This window comes from Anguilla anguilla, chromosome 8 (assembly GCF_013347855.1).
Source record: "Anguilla anguilla isolate fAngAng1 chromosome 8, fAngAng1.pri, whole genome shotgun sequence".
Classification (NCBI taxonomy): Eukaryota; Metazoa; Chordata; class Actinopteri; order Anguilliformes; family Anguillidae; genus Anguilla; species Anguilla anguilla.
The window spans coordinates 6992892-7010994 of record NC_049208.1 but is presented as its reverse complement, the minus strand read 5'-3'; the positions used below and the strand labels follow the sequence as shown (position 1 = coordinate 7010994).

At 44.2% G+C, this 18103-nt stretch overlaps 1 protein-coding gene across 3 annotated transcripts in view; it reads left to right on the top strand.

The window, feature by feature from the left end:
- Window positions 1–15004, top strand: part of LOC118233893 (contactin-associated protein-like 2) — a 243500-nt gene extending 228496 nt beyond the window's left edge. For 2 of the 3 annotated variants that reach the window (XM_035429968.1, XM_035429970.1), the window contains 3 exons: window positions 7907–8137; window positions 11296–11367; window positions 11807–15004. In XM_035429968.1, coding sequence (XP_035285859.1) covers window positions 7907–8137; window positions 11296–11367; window positions 11807–12006 — 503 coding nt within the window. In that variant the 3' untranslated portion in view covers window positions 12007–15004. The remainder of the gene's footprint in view (window positions 1–7906; window positions 8138–11295; window positions 11368–11806) is intronic. The other variant, XM_035429969.1, reaches the window with a different exon arrangement.
- Window positions 15005–18103: the final 3099 nt, after the last annotated feature.

Genomic DNA, 18103 nt, shown 5'->3' with positions numbered 1-18103 from the left:
GATTCTGCTGGAGATCATTTCTGGGTTGGAAAGCAACCGCTTCCAGTCACTAATGGAATTATGGGTCTCAGGGTTTCCTAGTGGTGCAGCGTGTGTGTGTGTGTATGTGTGACAGAGATGGAGAGAGCAAGAGAGAAGAGAGAGAACGAATGGAGAGAGAAAGAAGAAAGATAGAGGAGAAAGGAATAAAGAAATAAAAGGAACGAGAGAGTGAGAGGAAGAAGGAAAGGAGAATGAGAGAGAAAGAGATAGAGATAGAGAGAGAGAGAGAGAGAGAGGTAACATATTGTCTCTTGGATTTTGACGCTTTGCTGCAGTGTACCACAGTGGAATTGTTACTGCAAACCGAAGCACAATGGAATGTTTGTATTGTGTTAAGTTCTCTGCAGACCTACTGTTCCTCACTTTCCCATTTACATACAGAGCAAGAACCAGAGAACTTACACACCAGCCTATAAACAATAAGACTTTGTCTCTGTTTGCATGTTCTTCCTGAAAGACATAGAGGATACTGTGGAGGAATGTGATTGGTTGAGGAACTCACAGGACAGTAAGCTTAGCCTTGAGTGATTCAGGAGGATAGAATGAGTCCGTCTCTGTGGAAAACCATTGTGGTCTATAGATTAACTTAATATATCCGTGGTGAACTTCTGACTTATGTGGAAAGGCAGCTGTGCAGTCTAGCAAGCTCAGAACTTCATAACTACTGTGTTGGCAGTAGACAAACACAGCTCCCCGATGGGTAGAGACTATGAGTTTTATTGGCACTTTGAAGAGTAGGTTTTTTGGAATGTTTTTAAGCTGTGTTCTAGAACTCCACTGCTTTCAGTCACCAGCAGCGACTGTGACATCAGCGTTAGAATGTTCAGTTAAGAACATTCCGATCACGCATTTGTGACATCACGCCTTCAATATTTAAAGGGTTCATTAGCAGCTTGTCTGATGCGTCCAAGGCCAGGGAATGAGGGCAGAGATCACAGACACACTGCAGCAGGAGGGGAGGACCTGGAAGACGGCATCGTCCCCGCGCGATCGATAAATACTCTTCTGCGATGATTAGTGGCCGCGCGACTGCGAGATACGTGCTCAAATGTGCGCCTCCCTCCCTCCAAACCGCGTAGCCGTAGCCGCAGCAGACCGGAGCCCAGTGGATTAGCCCGTCCCGTCGATATGAGCGCGGACGCCGGGTCAGTGGAAATCAATACGGTCTCAGCATGTAATTTTGTATCTGGCTACGGGGCTCAGGAATAATATTTCTGCATTACATCTTTCACTTCTAATCTGTCAATATCAGACAGTACAGTGCACATTCCAGGTCCATGTGTTCCACACATTTATTGTGTCAAACTCATTCTATGGGAAATTAAAGATAATAAGTGACAAAGAAACATTTTGCACACAGGTGAGACCGTAATCCTAGAATTTGTTCATTCGGACCTGTCCGTGGTGCTGAATTTAGGTTTCAGCACAAAGGAAGTTCCAACAGTTGAGTAAATAATGTAATACTTGGTGCAAAGCTATGTCAGACATTAAATAATGTAAATTTAGTAGGATATGAGAGTTCACATTATAGGTTTTGCCCACTAAGAACAATATTGCACTTATCAATCACAGATAGGACAGTATGACTGGCATTTGTAAGCATTTTATTGCCGTCCGCTGGCTGGGAGCTGTTGCACTGAAGGTTTGGTTCCTTATTCTGTGTTCCTGAGTGGCTTTCTCTCAGCCACTCTCAGTCCAAACCAGAGAATTAGATCTCTGCAGCCCAGCTGTCATCAGAACGGGCACCTCCCTGAATTTAAGGGGTACCCAGGACGTTTTACATGCATTACAGTGACACCTCCTGCACTTTAAAAAGTTTTACGGGGGAGAGGGGGGGGTTTGAGCTCAATATTGCCTTTTTGTATATTGACTATAAGCCAGCAGCATACCCATAAATATTCAAAAGGTTTGGGTCTGCATAGAACTAGGTGGGCCAGAACTACTTAGATGGGCATTCACAACTGGGTGTGGAGGTTCAGTGTTTAAATGTGTGGGCCAGGAGGCTATCACCCACACATACACTTGTGCTGTAAGCTTCCGGAAGCCTGCAGTAGCTGTTGTGTGTGCATTATGATGTCAGCGCTGTGTCTGCGCAGGTTGTGTCATGTGCTGTTTTTAGGTGTTGTGCTGCAGTGCGATTGGCTGGAGACCCCTGCTCCTCCATCACTGCCAGTAAAGCCAGCACAGAGCCGGCCGGGCTTTGCGTTTACAGTTCCGTGAGGTTTCCGACGCTCCCATTGGTCAGTGACGGCTCCCGATCCAGAGTCCGGTCTCCGTGTTTTCCCTGTAGTGGGGAGGGAAAAGGCAGCATGTGGTGAGCTCACAGTCAGTCAGACAGTGGCAGTGGAGGGGTGGAATTAGTCCATTGCTCCGCAGAGAGAGAGAGAAAGAGAGAGGGCGAGAGAGAGGGAGAGAGAGCAGGAGAGAGAGAGAGAGTCCGACATTTCTCTTACTCTACACACCGGACCAGCTCTGAGAACTCTGGTAAGGTGCTTGTGTGTGTGTGTGTGTGTGTGTGTGTGTGTGTCCGTGTTTTTGTGTGTGTGTCCGTGTTTGTATTTGTGTCAGTGTATGTGTTTGTGTTTGTGCGTGTCCATGTTTGTATTTGTGTCAGTGTATGTGTTTGTCTTTGTGCGTGTCCGTGTTTGTATTTGTGTCAGTGTATGTGTGAGTGTTTGTGTGTGTGTGAGTAATTAAGAGAGATAGCATATTTGTGTGCACGTGTGTGTATATGTGTATATACTCACACTTTAACTGCTCTTTTCAGCATCCGTAACTGCAGAATTATTGGGGGGAAATGGCTTTGTTGTCTTGTTGCTCTGGGTGCAGTTGATGTGAGGTGCTCTTTGTTGTCAGCATGTTGGGGAGTCTGACTCAGGGGGAGGTCAGCATTGCTGGGGCCCTTCCTGGATGTGCACTGTGCAGTAATCAGAAATGCAGCGTATGGATTCGTGTATGTGTGTGGTATGAGGCTTGTGTTTGCCAGGTCGTCAGTGGAAGAATCCTTTTTTTTCCACTCTCATTCTATTCCCATTTATTTCCTTTTATGACTGCCATTTCCCTACCGCTCTCTCACTCCCTCTTTCTTTCTCTCCCCCTTGACTTGAGTTCTCTCTCACCCCCTTTTTTCCCTTTTCCTCAGTTCTTTTTTCTGCCTCTTTTGCTCTCTGTCTCTCTCTCTCTCCCTCTCTCTCTCTCTCTCTCTCCCTCTCTCTTTCTCTCGCTCTCTCTCTCCCTCTCTCTCTCTCTCTGTCTCCCTCTCTCTCCCCCCCCTCTCTCTCTCTCTCTCTCTCTCTCTTTCGCCGGTAGTGTTTGTGCTCCGGTCGTCTTTATTGCCGCACGGTGCCTGACACCCGTCTTCACCGAGGAGCGGTTAATTATCGCTTAGTAACACGATGCAGCAGAGAGAGAGAGAGAGAGAGAGAGAGAGCAGCCCCTTCTCACACCATACAGCCTGCTCAGTGTGCTCAGTGCTCACACAGTGTTAAGTACATGAGAGCCTGTTCAGCCTGCTCACAGTGTTCAGCACAGGAGACTGCTCAGAGAGTGGAATCTGTACTATTAGGATGATTAATGTTTTGTTAAGAGCCACATAAGCACCATGCAGCCAGTTCCCAGAAAAACTGAGAATTTTTGGGTGTGTGTGTCTGTGTGTCTCATGCAAAGACACATATACACCCAAACACGTAGAGTACGCGCACACAAGCACACACACTCACACACACACATACACATACATCCACACACACACACACACACACACACACACACACACACACACACACTACCTTTAAATGTAGCTGCCTTGAGTTTCAGGTCATAAAGATGTACTGTAAAGAACAGAAAGTCAAGGAGAAGTAGAAACGGAGTGGCAGAGTGGAATGAACCAGTCACCAAGTCACTTGCCCTCCAAGTTCAAGTCACTCCCCTGCTCACTAAGACAGGTGTAATGCAGACCCTCAGTGGTACTTAGCAATGCAGGAACTAAAGTCTGTGGTATTGACTACCAGTCTCCGCCTTGGCTATGAGAATCTCATTAGGGGGGGAGACGCTGTACAGTAATGCATGCTGTGAGTGACAGTGCGGCTCACCGCACGGCCATTTTAATTAGGCCTGAAGGATGGATAGGGGAGATGGGCATTGAGAGGGGGCGGGGTTAGTCTTAATGAACATTACTTCATTACGAAAGTGCTTGGATCATTTATATGATGGAGTAAGCCAGTTACTGGTGGTGTAAGTGTGTGTGTGTGTGTGTGTGTGTGTGTGTGTGTGTGTCTCTGTCTGTGTGTGTGTCCGTGCGTGTGTTGTATTTGTGTCAGAAAATAAAAAATACATTTCAGCAAAAAAGACTTCAAGGTCTTGCATATGAAGTGAATTTTCCTTTTGGAAAATGTATTATTTTTGTTGCCGACAAGATAAAAATAAAAACCAGATTGGCAGAGATGATAACACTAAAGAAATGTTTGAAGCTCGTAAGGGTTTTTAGAATAATTTTTTAACAGAAAATGTATGTCCATGACGGACACATTTTCTCTACCATCACACTTCCTTCAGATCCGACGTCTTGTCGGTGCAGATCTAGATTTCGGGTGTCACCAGCCTCTCTGAAGCCAAGGAGGAGAAGTGTGTTTTGAGTTTACACCCACCCAGAGAGTGTGTGAGAGACTCTGCTGTCTGGCTTCACACTGACACATGGTGTGACAGTCTCTCAGTTCAGAGCCCAGGATTTTAGAGTCCATGTTAAAAATGTCACTTTTCTCCACCTTATCTCAGGTGTGTTGTGAATTTTGAGACAAAATGGCTACCCTTTATCGCTCAGACGGGGGCTACAACACATATTCGCTGTGGTCACACTGAACCACTCCACCCCCCTGTTCATTGAAGATTCATTTTTCTAAAATTAACTTTTACATTACATTACAGGCATTTGGCAGACGCTCTTATCCAGAGCGACATACAACAAAGTGTATAACCATAACCAGGAACAAGTATGACGAAACCCCTAGAGAGAAGTACCGGTCCAAGTACAGGGAACAACCGCATAGTTCAACTTGGACCCTGATGGTTAAACTGATTAACACTAAACAACGAGAACGGCAACAACGCAGTCTATGGAAAAAATACAAGTAGTCGTTAAGACAGTTAATGCACCTAGTCACCTACAAAACAGCTGCCTAGTTACAACCCTAAGTTTAGTCATTTACAGGGGGAAGGGAGGGATGGGGAGAGGTGCAGCCTGAAGAGGTGAGTCTTCAGTCATCGTTGCGTATTCAGTCACGATATTGTCTCACCAAAAAAAAGGGAAAGAGAAAACCTTTGTCTTTCAAGGCTAAACATCTATTTGAATGTGACAGGGCTTCATCAAGCTTTGTCGAGCCTCGCCAGCCTTGAAGAGTACACCCCCCCCCCCCCCCCCCCCAGACACAAAAAGCCTCTTTAAGAAGCAGCCAGACGTCTCAACATTAGCACAGCAAGACTGGCTTCATCTCTTGCTAATGACAAACGCTGCAGTGGCGTGCCTCTCTAAAAGCTTCACTGTGAATAGCTAAAGACAGGCTAGTTGTGATCGAATCCGCAGTGTCTAAAAGGGGGGGGGGGTGGCAGAGGTACAGTAGCTTGTGGCCTGAGACGCACACATTTCTGGGTTATGGATTAGCCGGCTGTGGAACTTCCTGGAAGTAAATGGACTGCATTTATATAGCGCTTTTATCCAAAGCGCTTCACAATTGATGCCTCTCATTCACCAGAGCAGTTAGGGGTTAGGTGTCTTGCTCAGGGACACTTCGACATGCCCAGGGCGGGGATCGAACCGGCAACCCTCTGACTGCCAGACAACCGCTCTTACCTCCTGAGCTATGTCGCCCCCCCTATGTCGGAAGTCCTGGCTTTGAGGTGAAGGCTCGTCCGACGGTGACCCTATAGAACACGTCAGATATTGCTGCTCCAGACAAGCTGCTGAGTTGAGTGCTGTCATACGCAGGGCATCCGCGCGAGCAGCCTTGAGGGGGGGTCTTGGGGTTGAAGCGTGCCCCCTTTTAGCAGCGAGAGGGAGAGAGAGGATGTCGCCCTGTAGCCGGTGAAAGGTTATTTATGTGTCTGGGGGAAAAAGGTGCACCTGCCTAATTCGCATGCTGTGGGAGTCTCTATTGGAACACAGGAAAAACATGGTCAAAACTGTGTATATGAAACCAAGGACCTGACTTACTAAGACCTTTAGCATATGCTAAACCTTTTAGCACAAGCAAATCTAATAACACAACCAATGATTGGTGCACAACAAATACCATGACCAATGATTGGTTTTTCATGTGCTAATAGGTTTAGCACATGCTAAAGGTCTTAGTAAATCAGGCCCCAAGTGTTAACGAAACACTCGCAATTATCCATGATAACATACTGGAATGATTCAGGAACGATTCAGTAACTAAAGCAAAGGCCTATCCCGATAGCTAATAAATAAATGTCAGCGCAAACACAGCTTAGGAGTGGCTCAGGCATATCTCTCCCATGGGCTGCTGGGGATTATGGGAGCAAACATTTTTATCGCTGCTAATGTTTGTGAGCCTCTGCCCACAGTCGCCAGGCACTGAACACTGAACTCAGCCATGTTCTTCCTGGCCTACTTTACTCTCTGATCTAGCCTTATGCTTACTGTGTGAACTGGCCTTAGTGTGTCCATCGCTATGAATAACTGTTACGTAATGAGGTATTGTACCTTACGGGACCTGCGTTTTGTAGTTGTTCCAGTGACCTTCGGTATGCACGTATCGCACGTCACTTCAGATTAAAAAGCATCTGCCAAATAAACGTAATGTAATGTAAACGTAATGAAAGTTGCCTGAGGGCTGGATTCTTATCAAGGAACGTGCCAGAGAACCCAGACGGGGATGTGCGGTTGGCATAACTCTGGCCTCTTCTTTCCAGGAAGTGCACTTGGCACTGCGTGTGGGCGACGGACGGACAGAGGGAAATGCGCTGGTTATTAAATCACGCTCGTTAGCCCACAGCTCCGAGCGAAGGGGAATGTAATAATGCCTTTCTTTACCAAATCCACTTACGCCTCAGAGCCCTCTCTTCTCCATTAAAGCTACCGGACCCCCTGTTCACTTTCTAATGGGGTTGTTGGCAAGCGTGGTTCGCACATACTGGGGTGGAGGGGTAATTTTAAAAAATGTTCCTGTATTATATTCTGTAACATCATGATCTACCTTTTATAGTGTTTTCTCTTTTTTTGTATTCTTTTACACTGTCCTGTGCTAATCCACATTAAGTAGATTTGGGAAATTACATACTGTAGATTCTTGACATTATTCTGTTTCATTCTATGATATGCTAAGCCATTAAGTTGTTGTACTCTTTTGTTCTATTACTTTCGTAATTCTGTGCTCAGCTACATGCAATAGAATCAGTGCCTTAAGAGCAGTAGATTCAGAGAGTTCTATTTCTTTATTCGGTTCTGTTCCATTTTATAACACGCTGTGACTTCATATACTTTCACCCATTTCCCAGTGAGCAAGAAGCCATAATAATCTAAACATCTCAAGGGCTGGAAATCTACGTTGAGAGGTGTTTTTGTGTAAACAGACATGGCTAACCTCAATATAGCCCACGTTCTAGATCCAGATATAGCCTTGCTACGTCCTAGCTGGCTAGCAAACTTTCACTTCTCAACAAAATGTGGCCAGGTTTTCACTGTGGAATGCCTAGACGGTGTTTAACCAACTGACCTTTCACCTCAAAACTGTTCGCTGGATTGTTCTGTTGTGTGGTGTTTTTCTATTTGCAGTAACAGAGGTGCCCCCAGTACAGTTTGCCTGTGGGCGCTGACCGTGTGGTTGTCGCCGGTCTTGTTTTTTTTTTGCAGAGACGGGTCAGATCGACCGGGTGCTGATCGAGCAGTACAACACGCCGGGCTTCGTGGGCTGCCTCTCGCGCGTGCAGTTCAACGGCGTCGCCCCCCTGAAGGCCGCGCTGAGGTCGCGCGTCGCCGCGCCCGTCTCCGTCCAGGGCAAGCTGGTGGAGTCCAACTGCGGCGCCTCCCCCCTCACCATCCCGCCCATGTCTGCCGCCACCGACCCCTGGCACCTGGACTCCGGTAGGCCGCGGCGATGCAGAGTAACCCAGCCGTGACCCAACCCCTGACCCCTGCTCTATAACCCAACCGTGACCGTACGGCTGCCTTATTACACACACCTGTACAGGCGTCTGTAGTCTGTACCTCATTTGCATAAAGATGCACATGAAGAGTGGAACATAGGAATGTAGTCCGGGTGCAAAGTTTAATGAATAAATCAATCCGTCCATTTTCTTAAGCTGGTCAGAGTGGTGGGGGGGGGGAGCTGGAGTCTATCCCAGCATGCATTGGGGGAGAGAAAGGAATACACCCTGGACAGGTCACCAATCCATCACAAGGCGCACACACATCATTCACTCACACACTCATACCTAGGGGCGACTTAGATTCTCTAGTTAACCTAACCTGCATGTTTTTGGACTATGGGAGGAAATCGGAAACCATGTCGACATAGGGGGAGAACATGCATACCCCATACAGAAGGGCCCCTTAGCCCGGACTCAGACTTGGTACCTTCTTGCTCTGAAGCGACAGTCGTATTCACTGCACCACTGTGCCACCCATGAATAAATTACCCTCTCTCCGGTTAAAACTGTTCGTTACAAAATTCTCTCTTGGTCTCTGTCGGTCGTAAACATTCACAGACCACGGCCAGGACTCAGCTAATCTAACACTCTGTGTTTTAAGGGAAGATGTGGATTCACATCTCTTGGTTGAAGTGGCCTGTCTGTCTCTGGCTGCCTCTGTGTTATTTATCGCCTGACAAAACGGGCCCATTCCTCCATTTCTTCTTTCTTCTCATTGCCTGAGTGTTTAAATCACGTTCCACCGCCCGCCATTAACTGGTCTCAGCTCGGCGGCGATATTATAAGCCGGCCCCATTTTCACACCATTAAAATGTGACATTTCGCTGAGCGGAAATAGCGGAGGCTAACTGCATTGGGTGCCATTACGCTGCATTAGCATTAAGAGCCCAGCGGCTAGAGAGCGGCTTTGTTTTACGCTGAAAGAGATTTAGTCAGATTCTGTTTATGAAATTCTTTTTCGAATTAAGGTTTTTACAAGTAGGCTGGACAAAAACATTTTTTTAAAATGATAAATAAATAAATAAACAAATAAACAATCCTGAAGCGATGGCAGATCTGTCTATCTATTTATCTATCTATCCATCTATCTATCTATGTATCTGTCTGTCTGTCTATCTATCTATCTATCTATGTATCTATCTGTCTGTCTGTCTATCTATCTATCTATCTATCTATCTATCTAACTAACTATGTCTGTCTGTCTGTCTGTCTGTCTATCTATCTATCTATCTATCTAACTAACTATGTCTGTCTGTCTGTCTATTGATCTAAACCAGACGTTAGCTCTGCTTTGCTCCTGAGGATTGTGCAGTGTAAAGGTGGGGCGGGCATTGAGTTCAGAAGCACTGCTTATCGATTCAGGGCCTGCTTTAGATGCACACCAAGCAGTCTTGTGAGACAGGAGATCTATATCCCTCCCCACGCCCCACCGAGTTTCGCCATTCCCTGCAAAACACTGTTGTTTTTACGGCCAAAAACACTGCACTCTACCCCACGTTCCAAGATGGCATTTCTACAGGGCTGAATCATAGGTCCGAAGAGGCACTCTTATGACCCAGTCACACTGACAATGACATCAGTTACTATAAACCAAATTTGATAACCGAGCATAGCAGACGACAACCCAGACGTCAAACAAAAACCGAAAACATCGCTGGCACTCTGGGACGGTGGGACCAAGGTTACCCGCCCTCGAGATAGACATTTGGGTAACTACCATCATCATTCAAGGTGATTTTTTTATTATTTTTTTCTGTAATGTAGACATAGTAGTTCACTTGCTTTCCAAAATGGCTGAAGGCAGCCTTAATGAATATGGCGCTTCAGTTTAGCTGTAAGTGTCTCATTATACGTTAATATTTATATGTGTGCAGACTGATTATTGCATACGTGACCTGAGGCACGCCGCCATTGAGGCTGCAGAGGTGGATACTGATCGTTGAAATTAAATCTCTCCAAGCCGGACCTCCCGTCCTTCCCATTCCCGCCACTGAAGAGCGTTAACGTGATCAACGACGTGCGTTGGTCTGCCTTCCCGCTTCATCTTTCTGCGTGCTCCGAACGGAACCGGCAGGAAAACGCCTCGTCGCTGTCTCGGCTAACCACTAGCACGCCGTCCGCCAAGCTACGCCGGGAACCCCGATAAAATAGCGCCGTTTAATTCCCGGAAAGCTCGTTCTGCGAAACAGTTCGCACGGGTGATTACCACGTAATCGTGCGTGAAGTGCGACCGTACCTCGTTTAAAAATCCGTTTTTTTTTTTTTTTTTTTTTTTAAATGCACAATGACTGGATATTGCCGGTAATTAAATTTCTTCCCGACTAATGAACTATAGCTAAAGAGGAAGGGCATCAATCAAGAGACCCCCGCCGCTATTGTTCTGTTTAAAATTACGCAGAAAGGCAGAGGTGCCCCTGGCCTGAATAACCGGCTAGCTTAATCTTCTTCGGGTAGCGGGCGTGTTCTCCTCTGGCAGCTGTAAGACGGATCCCTCATTCCGCTAAGATCAAAGCACGTCGATTAAAAAAACGCCGTCGCCGTGGAAACGCTGATTAAAGGAAAGGGCTGACGTTGCCAGTCGGGCTGTGACGGCCCCTCTCGCTGGAGTCCGTCCAATCGGGAGATGAAAGCCCTGGAGGAAAACGCTGCATCAGCGCAAACGAGATTCCCCGATGGGACGTTTCTCGTGAGAAGTGCCAGAAACCGAAAACAGAGTTCTTCTCGAGCTCGGGCCGAGAGTCAAGAGATTGGCTGCAGCAGGAACCAGCACAGAGGAGGCCCCGGGAGTTTGAGAACCTCCGACTGTAGCCAGCAGGGTCGGTTATAGGCAGAGGTGGTCACCTAGGGTGCCATATCTGGGGGGACGCCAAATACAGGGGAGAAAAATTTAATCCATGCGTTGCGTCCGTGATGGTCGGCAACATGAGAGTCGGTGGTAAAAGTGCGTTGTTTTTGTTGCTAACCATGAGTGAACACCACTAGAACTTGAGTGAGTTTTCGTGATGCTGTCGTGTTTTCACTGAATATGAGTGAACATGCCGAGTGCTTTGTTGTAGCGAGTGCATATTTCAGTGGTGCTTACTTTCTGTGCAGCAGGTGCCGAGTTCCCATTCAACGAGGAGAGGGTGCCAGATGGGGTTAACCGGAACTCTGCAATAATTGGAGGTGAGACGCATTTTCTGATTCGCGGACCCTAAACAAACAGAATTGAGTCTTGGATCTAGCACAGCGGTTTTGCCCTTAAACATCATACGTTACCTGAATTACCTCAGTAAACTTCCAGCTATGTGCTATTTCAGTATTTTTACTTATGTCACCTATGTTTTTACCTGGGTGACAGCATTATTACAAGTATAAATATACATTATTTATTCCAAAATTTTTCAAGGTGAGTGGGGGTCACAGAGGGGTTACGTTTTAGCAAAATCTGAAACTGACTCTCCAAAAGGAATGTTCTATAATGTTTCTGAAAGGACTGACTCAGAACCGAGCTGTGATTGGTGCAAAAAGGTGCAGTGGGAAGCACCCTCAGCCAGGGAACCAATGATGTTTGAGGATCCTGTCAGTCTCTTCTCACCCATCAACGTGTCTGTTCCCGCCGCAGGTATCATCGCCGTGGTGATCTTCACCATCCTCTGCACGCTCGTGTTCTTGATTCGCCACATGTTCCGTCACAAGGGCACCTACCACACCAACGAGGCCAAGGGGGCGGAGTCGGCGGACAACGCAGACGCCGCCATCATCGTCAACGACCCCAACTTCACGGAGACCATCGACGAGAGCAAAAAAGAGTGGTTCATTTAACGGGACAAATATCTGGGAGAGGCTGTGGTCGAGGGGCGTGGGTGGGGGTGGGATGGGGGAGTTTCTACTCCACCTGGGCCAGATTTTGGAAGACCAGGACAAAAGCAAGGAGGGTGGAGAACAGGAAGACACCCCATTTGGAAGGAACTGTGTACAGTGACTGGCCCGTCTCTGATGTATTTAAATGGTGTTCCGAGTTTTGAGGAGTCCTGTCAGTATTTTACGCACTCAAAGCAGCGAACATTACCACCGAGATTTCCTTTAAAGCGAAGTTCAAAACGCGAAAGCCAAAACACTAAATCTGCCCTGTACGATTTTTAGCTTTTGATTTTACTGCATCCGTTTCATTTGCCTGAACAGTACAGTTCAGTGATTGGCCAGCATTTTCTCTTTTCTCTGTCTCTCGTTCTTTCTCTCTCTCCCTCTGTCTCTCTCTCTAGCTGGCGAACAGAATTTCCATTAATGTGGCACTGATACGTGTACGTGAGGGAGGCTCACTTCAGAAACCGTGACGTTTGATTGTGCTTCTGTGTGTGCTGTACGCAGCTGCTCTGGGCAGGAAGATAGAGGAGCGTTTCATGAATGTGTCGGACCTTCAACACACTGCAGCACCGTATTTTTTATCCTTATGTCTGTTTACAACCTGCTCTTTCGCCTCAGAAAGAGTAACTGCTCTTTCATTTCGCTTCACTCTCACCAAATATTTTTTATTTATTTATTTATTTATTTATTTATTTGGTTGCCAAACATCACACTGTGGGGGGACGTTTCTTCTGTCTGTAACTGTTGCTTTTGAGCAGATTCAGAGGCAGTGACCCGCACCCTGCTCTTCTCTGTGTGATTGGGGTTAGCGCTTTCTAACCGCTTGTGTGCTGGGCTTGGATAACGGCTTTGTGCGAAGTGCTAGCTGAGTTTTTTTTGGGGGTCCTTGGAGCAGTGTTACCTGTACTGTACCACGGCTGAGGAGACAGCAGTGTCACTGTGCTCTTGTGCTACGGTCTCTTCGGCATTCAGTCATATAGCCTTCTGTTTTGTCTGATTGTATGCATTAAACTTGCAATGTCAATAGAGTACAACTTTTTGTCATTTAATGTTTTTTTTTTTTTTAGAAACAACTCAAGGAACATGTGTTCAGATTTTAGGTTGCCTGATGTTATTTTTTTATTATTTATTTAGATTTAATTTATTTTTTCAAGATTTAGGATTGTTCACTCAACAGTATGTAATGTCACAGTAGTTCAACAAAATAATATGTTATGTACTACTGCACACTGCATTGAATGTCGCTTCCAGGAATGTATGCACATTTTCTTTTTCGGTTTGGTGAAGTTCAGCCTTATTGGGGATGTGTGTGATTATTTGACCATACACCAGAGTGTTACAGACAAGAGTTTTTGGTTGGTCCCCAGCAGCCTTGTTTTCCTGTAACCAATCAGCTGCATTCAATTCAGTCAGGTGACCAGTCATTTCATTCCTCAGTTTGTATTTGTTCATGTGATCAAGGGAACACAGGCCTGCTTTTTCCTTGGTACCCTTTTTGTTTCCATGGTACCAGCATGGTGCCATATCTCATGTACCTTGTAGGAGGCACTGTGGCTTGGTTGGGCTGCATGCAGATCAGCATTGTCTACAAGCTGAAGAAGTGTAGCAGAAGTGAAAGTATTGTTGGTAAATCTTTTAACCACTGTCTTTGAGTGGGGGTGGGGGGTGGGGGTGTGGGTTAGTATTGAATGTCATTGTCTACTGATTTGGGAGTGTGTGTAATGGTAGTTAACCATTTGACTTGTGTTGTGGGGTTTTTCGGTGTGTTATTGAATGAGTCTGTCATGCTGATAGGCTGACAGACAAGGATAGGCTGTAATCTCCCAGAATCCCTCAGGCAGAGGCCAGTGTGTGCGTGTGTGGGCCTGTATGTGTCTGTCTGCCTGTATCACCGCTCCACAAAACCACAGACTCTGAATGTAAGATGGCCGCCGCGAAGGAACTTTGCGCGTCAGTGTGAGGAAGAGGGTGGTCCGTAGTCCCTGGGGACGGAGGTATGACCGCGCGCGCACACGTTAGTCAAGTGGTCGCTCGTCAGGTAGTTTGCAGAACTGTAGGAACTTGTGGTGGTTTAAAAAAAAAAGTGATGACTCAGATGCTCAGAAGTCTGAAACGTTTTTTTTTTTTTTTTTTTTTTTGCTTCCCCTAAATGTTTTGCAGCCGTAGCTATTTAGCAGTTTGATGCAGCCTAATTCGATATCCTGGTGATCTAATACTAACCGTAATGGAATAATATATCAAAATAGCACGGAGTTTGAGGCTTGCAGAGCAGGGCTGATAATTGCATTTTTGAAGGGAATGGGACTTGATGGGCAGCAGAATGATCTGATCCATACATTTTACACTGAACAGCTTGGAGACTTTGGGATATTAATGTGGACCTTGAGAATTGCCGATTCCTAATAACAGAAATATTGAAAAACTAGATCTAATGCGTACTGTCATTCTTTTATAAAATCCCGTGTTAAATCTCTTTAAAAGTTTCACTTTTCTGTTAAATATGATCTCAGTTTAGAATTTAGCGTCCCAAAGTGGCTGCAGCAGTTGGAAGTTCTGTAGGTAATATCAGCTGCAAAAAAAAAAAAAAAAAAAAATTTCAGACCCACAGTTGGTTTCTGGCTTTTCTGTCAAGGTGGTGTTCAGCTAACTGGAATATTTCTCCCCAAAATGGCTGACCCCTGCCGTGGCTAGGTTTTGACAAATTTACCTGCCTTCCCTCAAAGACCATGTCACTCTGGCCTCGCTATTTTTTACTGTGGCCTCACGCCGATACACTCTCTTAGGCACTCACACGTACACAGGCGGAAAAATACAGCTGAGGCTTTGCACCGTGGGTGAGCCTTACTGAACGGCCATCTTCCCTGGTCACGTCCAGTGTGGAATCCCACTGTTCCCTCAATGTGGTGTTCTCTGGCTTAATGGAATATTTCTCCATAAATAAAATGGCTGACTGTAACACTGCGGCTGGGCTATGAGATCATTTCCCTACCTTCCATCAAAGACTATGTCACTCTCATCCATCCCAGCATGCTTTCATAAGTGTGCGAGTTCCGTATCTTATATTTACATATTCACAGTGGCTTTTTCTTTGTGGGCTTTAATGAGTTTTAGTAATATGAGTTATGACGTTATACTCTAGTTGTTACAGTTGTTACATTACATGCAAAAATGCTTTCAACATTTTAATTACATTATAGGTAGATTATTACATCACAAGCTTTTATAACATTTTTTTGTTACATTATACACAATTATTAAATTAAAGCACAGTTATTTCATAATGCTTTTGTATCAGGTATGTTTGCCTTGACCAGATTATTAGAGCGAGATGGAGGAGAAAAGGTTGGTACTGGGATTACCCTGGCTATAGTTTACCTTCCTGAGGAGAGTAAATCACACGCACAACAAGGGAGGGTGTCATGACTATTGGTCATATGAACTGTTGTTTCTTTTCATCGCCTAGAAAGTTGTTGATAACACTAAGTACAGATCCCAACATAAAAAGTAATACAGGTGTATATGTTAAGATATATGATCCACTATGAAACAAAATATGAGGGATATATTTTCATATATGGCAAAATACAACAATTATTGCCACATTCATATGGTTGGTTATACACAACCATATGGAACCATATATACAATATATAAACTGTATATTGTAAAATTTGCTTAATTCTACAATATACATACAAAGTTACAAATAGGGAAAGGGTCAATTATATTATCCAGTATTTTAAATATATTTTGACATATATGTAAATATACCTTTGATTTGTGCATACAATATTCTAACATAAACTTCTGTATTCTGTGGGCAATAGCCTAGTGTCATGTAGGCCTAGTTACAGTCAGTGACCTGGTTGTTTTCTAAAGTCACTTAGACTGTTGGTAGACTGCTTTGATTAATTCTGGAGTAGCTTGGGAATTTCCTTAGCTTAACTATTTATTGTTCGCCTTTAAGTGGTATCACCACACTCCCCCCCCCCCCCCCCCCCCCCCCCCCCCGCCACTGATGTGTTATTGTTAAAGTTTTGGACAGACGTATGAACTGTTGTAATGGAAAACAATTGTAGCTAACTTTCCTTTGTTTATAAAAAAAAAATGCTGGCTAGCTCGTGGAACACGTAATGTTTATGAGCATTATTTCCTGTTTGCCTTTAAAATGGAGGGAGCAGTTTCTAGGGGTGTGAGAACATTCATAGGATGTCATAAGAATGACATCACGGAATTTACCCTTGCTGTGTGGCACTATATTCATGTGCCTGTCCTCACTTAATTTTTCTACGGTTCATGCACAGATACACCCTCTCACATATTCTCACACACACACAACAGGCGGAAAAATAATACAACTAAAGCTAAATGATTGTTTTGTACCGTGGAACGTTAGGTAGAAGTTGCAGATTATTTCACAATGTATATATATTTTTATGGATATATTTTATAGTCGATCATAGACCTGTTTGTTGTTTTGCCTCTTTCGTTGGGTGAGGATAGGATGAGCGACGGCCAGCTGAGGAAGACCACTATATACCCTGAGCGAAGGTCTTTTTTTTTTTTTTTTTGTAAACATATGCTGTAATTAACTGCTTATTGCAGTGGAACAGAAATGTGATGTTTTCAATCGTTTTTTCAATGTATGTTTGGTTTCCTCTGTGTTTTTTAATTGTGTTATCAGGGATTGAGAACAAATGCCCCAACAGCAAAGTGTTGCATTTTTAACTTCTTATTTATTTATTTGTTTTTTTTTTTTTTTTTTTTTTTTTTTTTAGTTTCGATAGTGATTGTTTAGCCAGTCACAAGCGAAAGACAGAGACAGTGGTCCCTTTAGTCATTATTTCTGAACAGAACCCCTCTTCCTTTCTCTCCTCGCATTTCACATAAAATGGCCCAGTGAATTATTCATACATATATATACACTTAAAATGACGTGTAAATATGAACTTATTGAAAAGGAAACATTTACATCGATGTACATATATGCTATGACCTTGCTGCGTAAAATAATAAAATTTTAAAAACCATAACTGCAAAGTTGTTTTAATTACAAATGGGAGAGGGCAATAGGTTTATTGATTTAGGTATTCAGCCCTGAATCTACGAAGTATGAATCTCATCTGTATATTTTTATGACTTTATGCCTATTGCTTGTGCATTTTACTTCAATGGTAGCATGATCACTCTATGGAGACTGTACATACTGTAATGTAGACTACTGTGGAGATATCATATATTGCGATATACTCTTGGAAAGATATTTTCTAACTTTCTTAAATTAGGGACAAGGCTGGAAAAGTGATACACTTTTTTTATAATGCAACACAAAGAATCATATTTCAAATGTCCCATGTGCTCATTATTAATTTATGTTTGAGAAATGAATAATGGCTGCGAGGGGGAAATGACAGCAAACAGCCTGGTTTCATGCTAAGAGGGAACGAGACGCAGGAGGTAAACTGACAATCTAAAAGAAAAAAATCTGCAGATTTTTTAAAAATTTGTAATGGTCAGTTTTATGGTAGGCTGAGATTAATAAATCCAAAATTCTTGAAATATTAGCCTTTAAAAGGGGGATCACTGTCTCTTTAAAAAAGAGCGTTATTTGTCATTTTTATTTTTCTTCCTTGTTTAAAGAGTTTACATAATCTGTCTGGCCTTATTTGAAGTATGTTATGTGATTTGGTATAATGTATCAACATTAAAAAGAGCCTTGCAATGAATTGTGACCAGTTTTCTTGTATTTAAATGAATGTGCAGTTTATTGTTGAAATGGTGCCCAGTACCATACACACTTTATCTTGGCATTCGCCAGTCTAGATACAGTGAAGGATATTTCTGTTGTCTACAACATACGTACACCTTCTCATGTAATGTAATGCACACTTGCCATCCTACTTAGTGTAACCTAGCTGAAAATGCAGATGTTTAATGAGAAGTTGAAGCCAGTAGGTTACCTTTGTTAACACTGGCAGTCACCTTATGTATTGCTGACTAAAAATGTCATAGTCACCAATGGGAAAGACAGATTTTATTATCACTGCTATTTTCC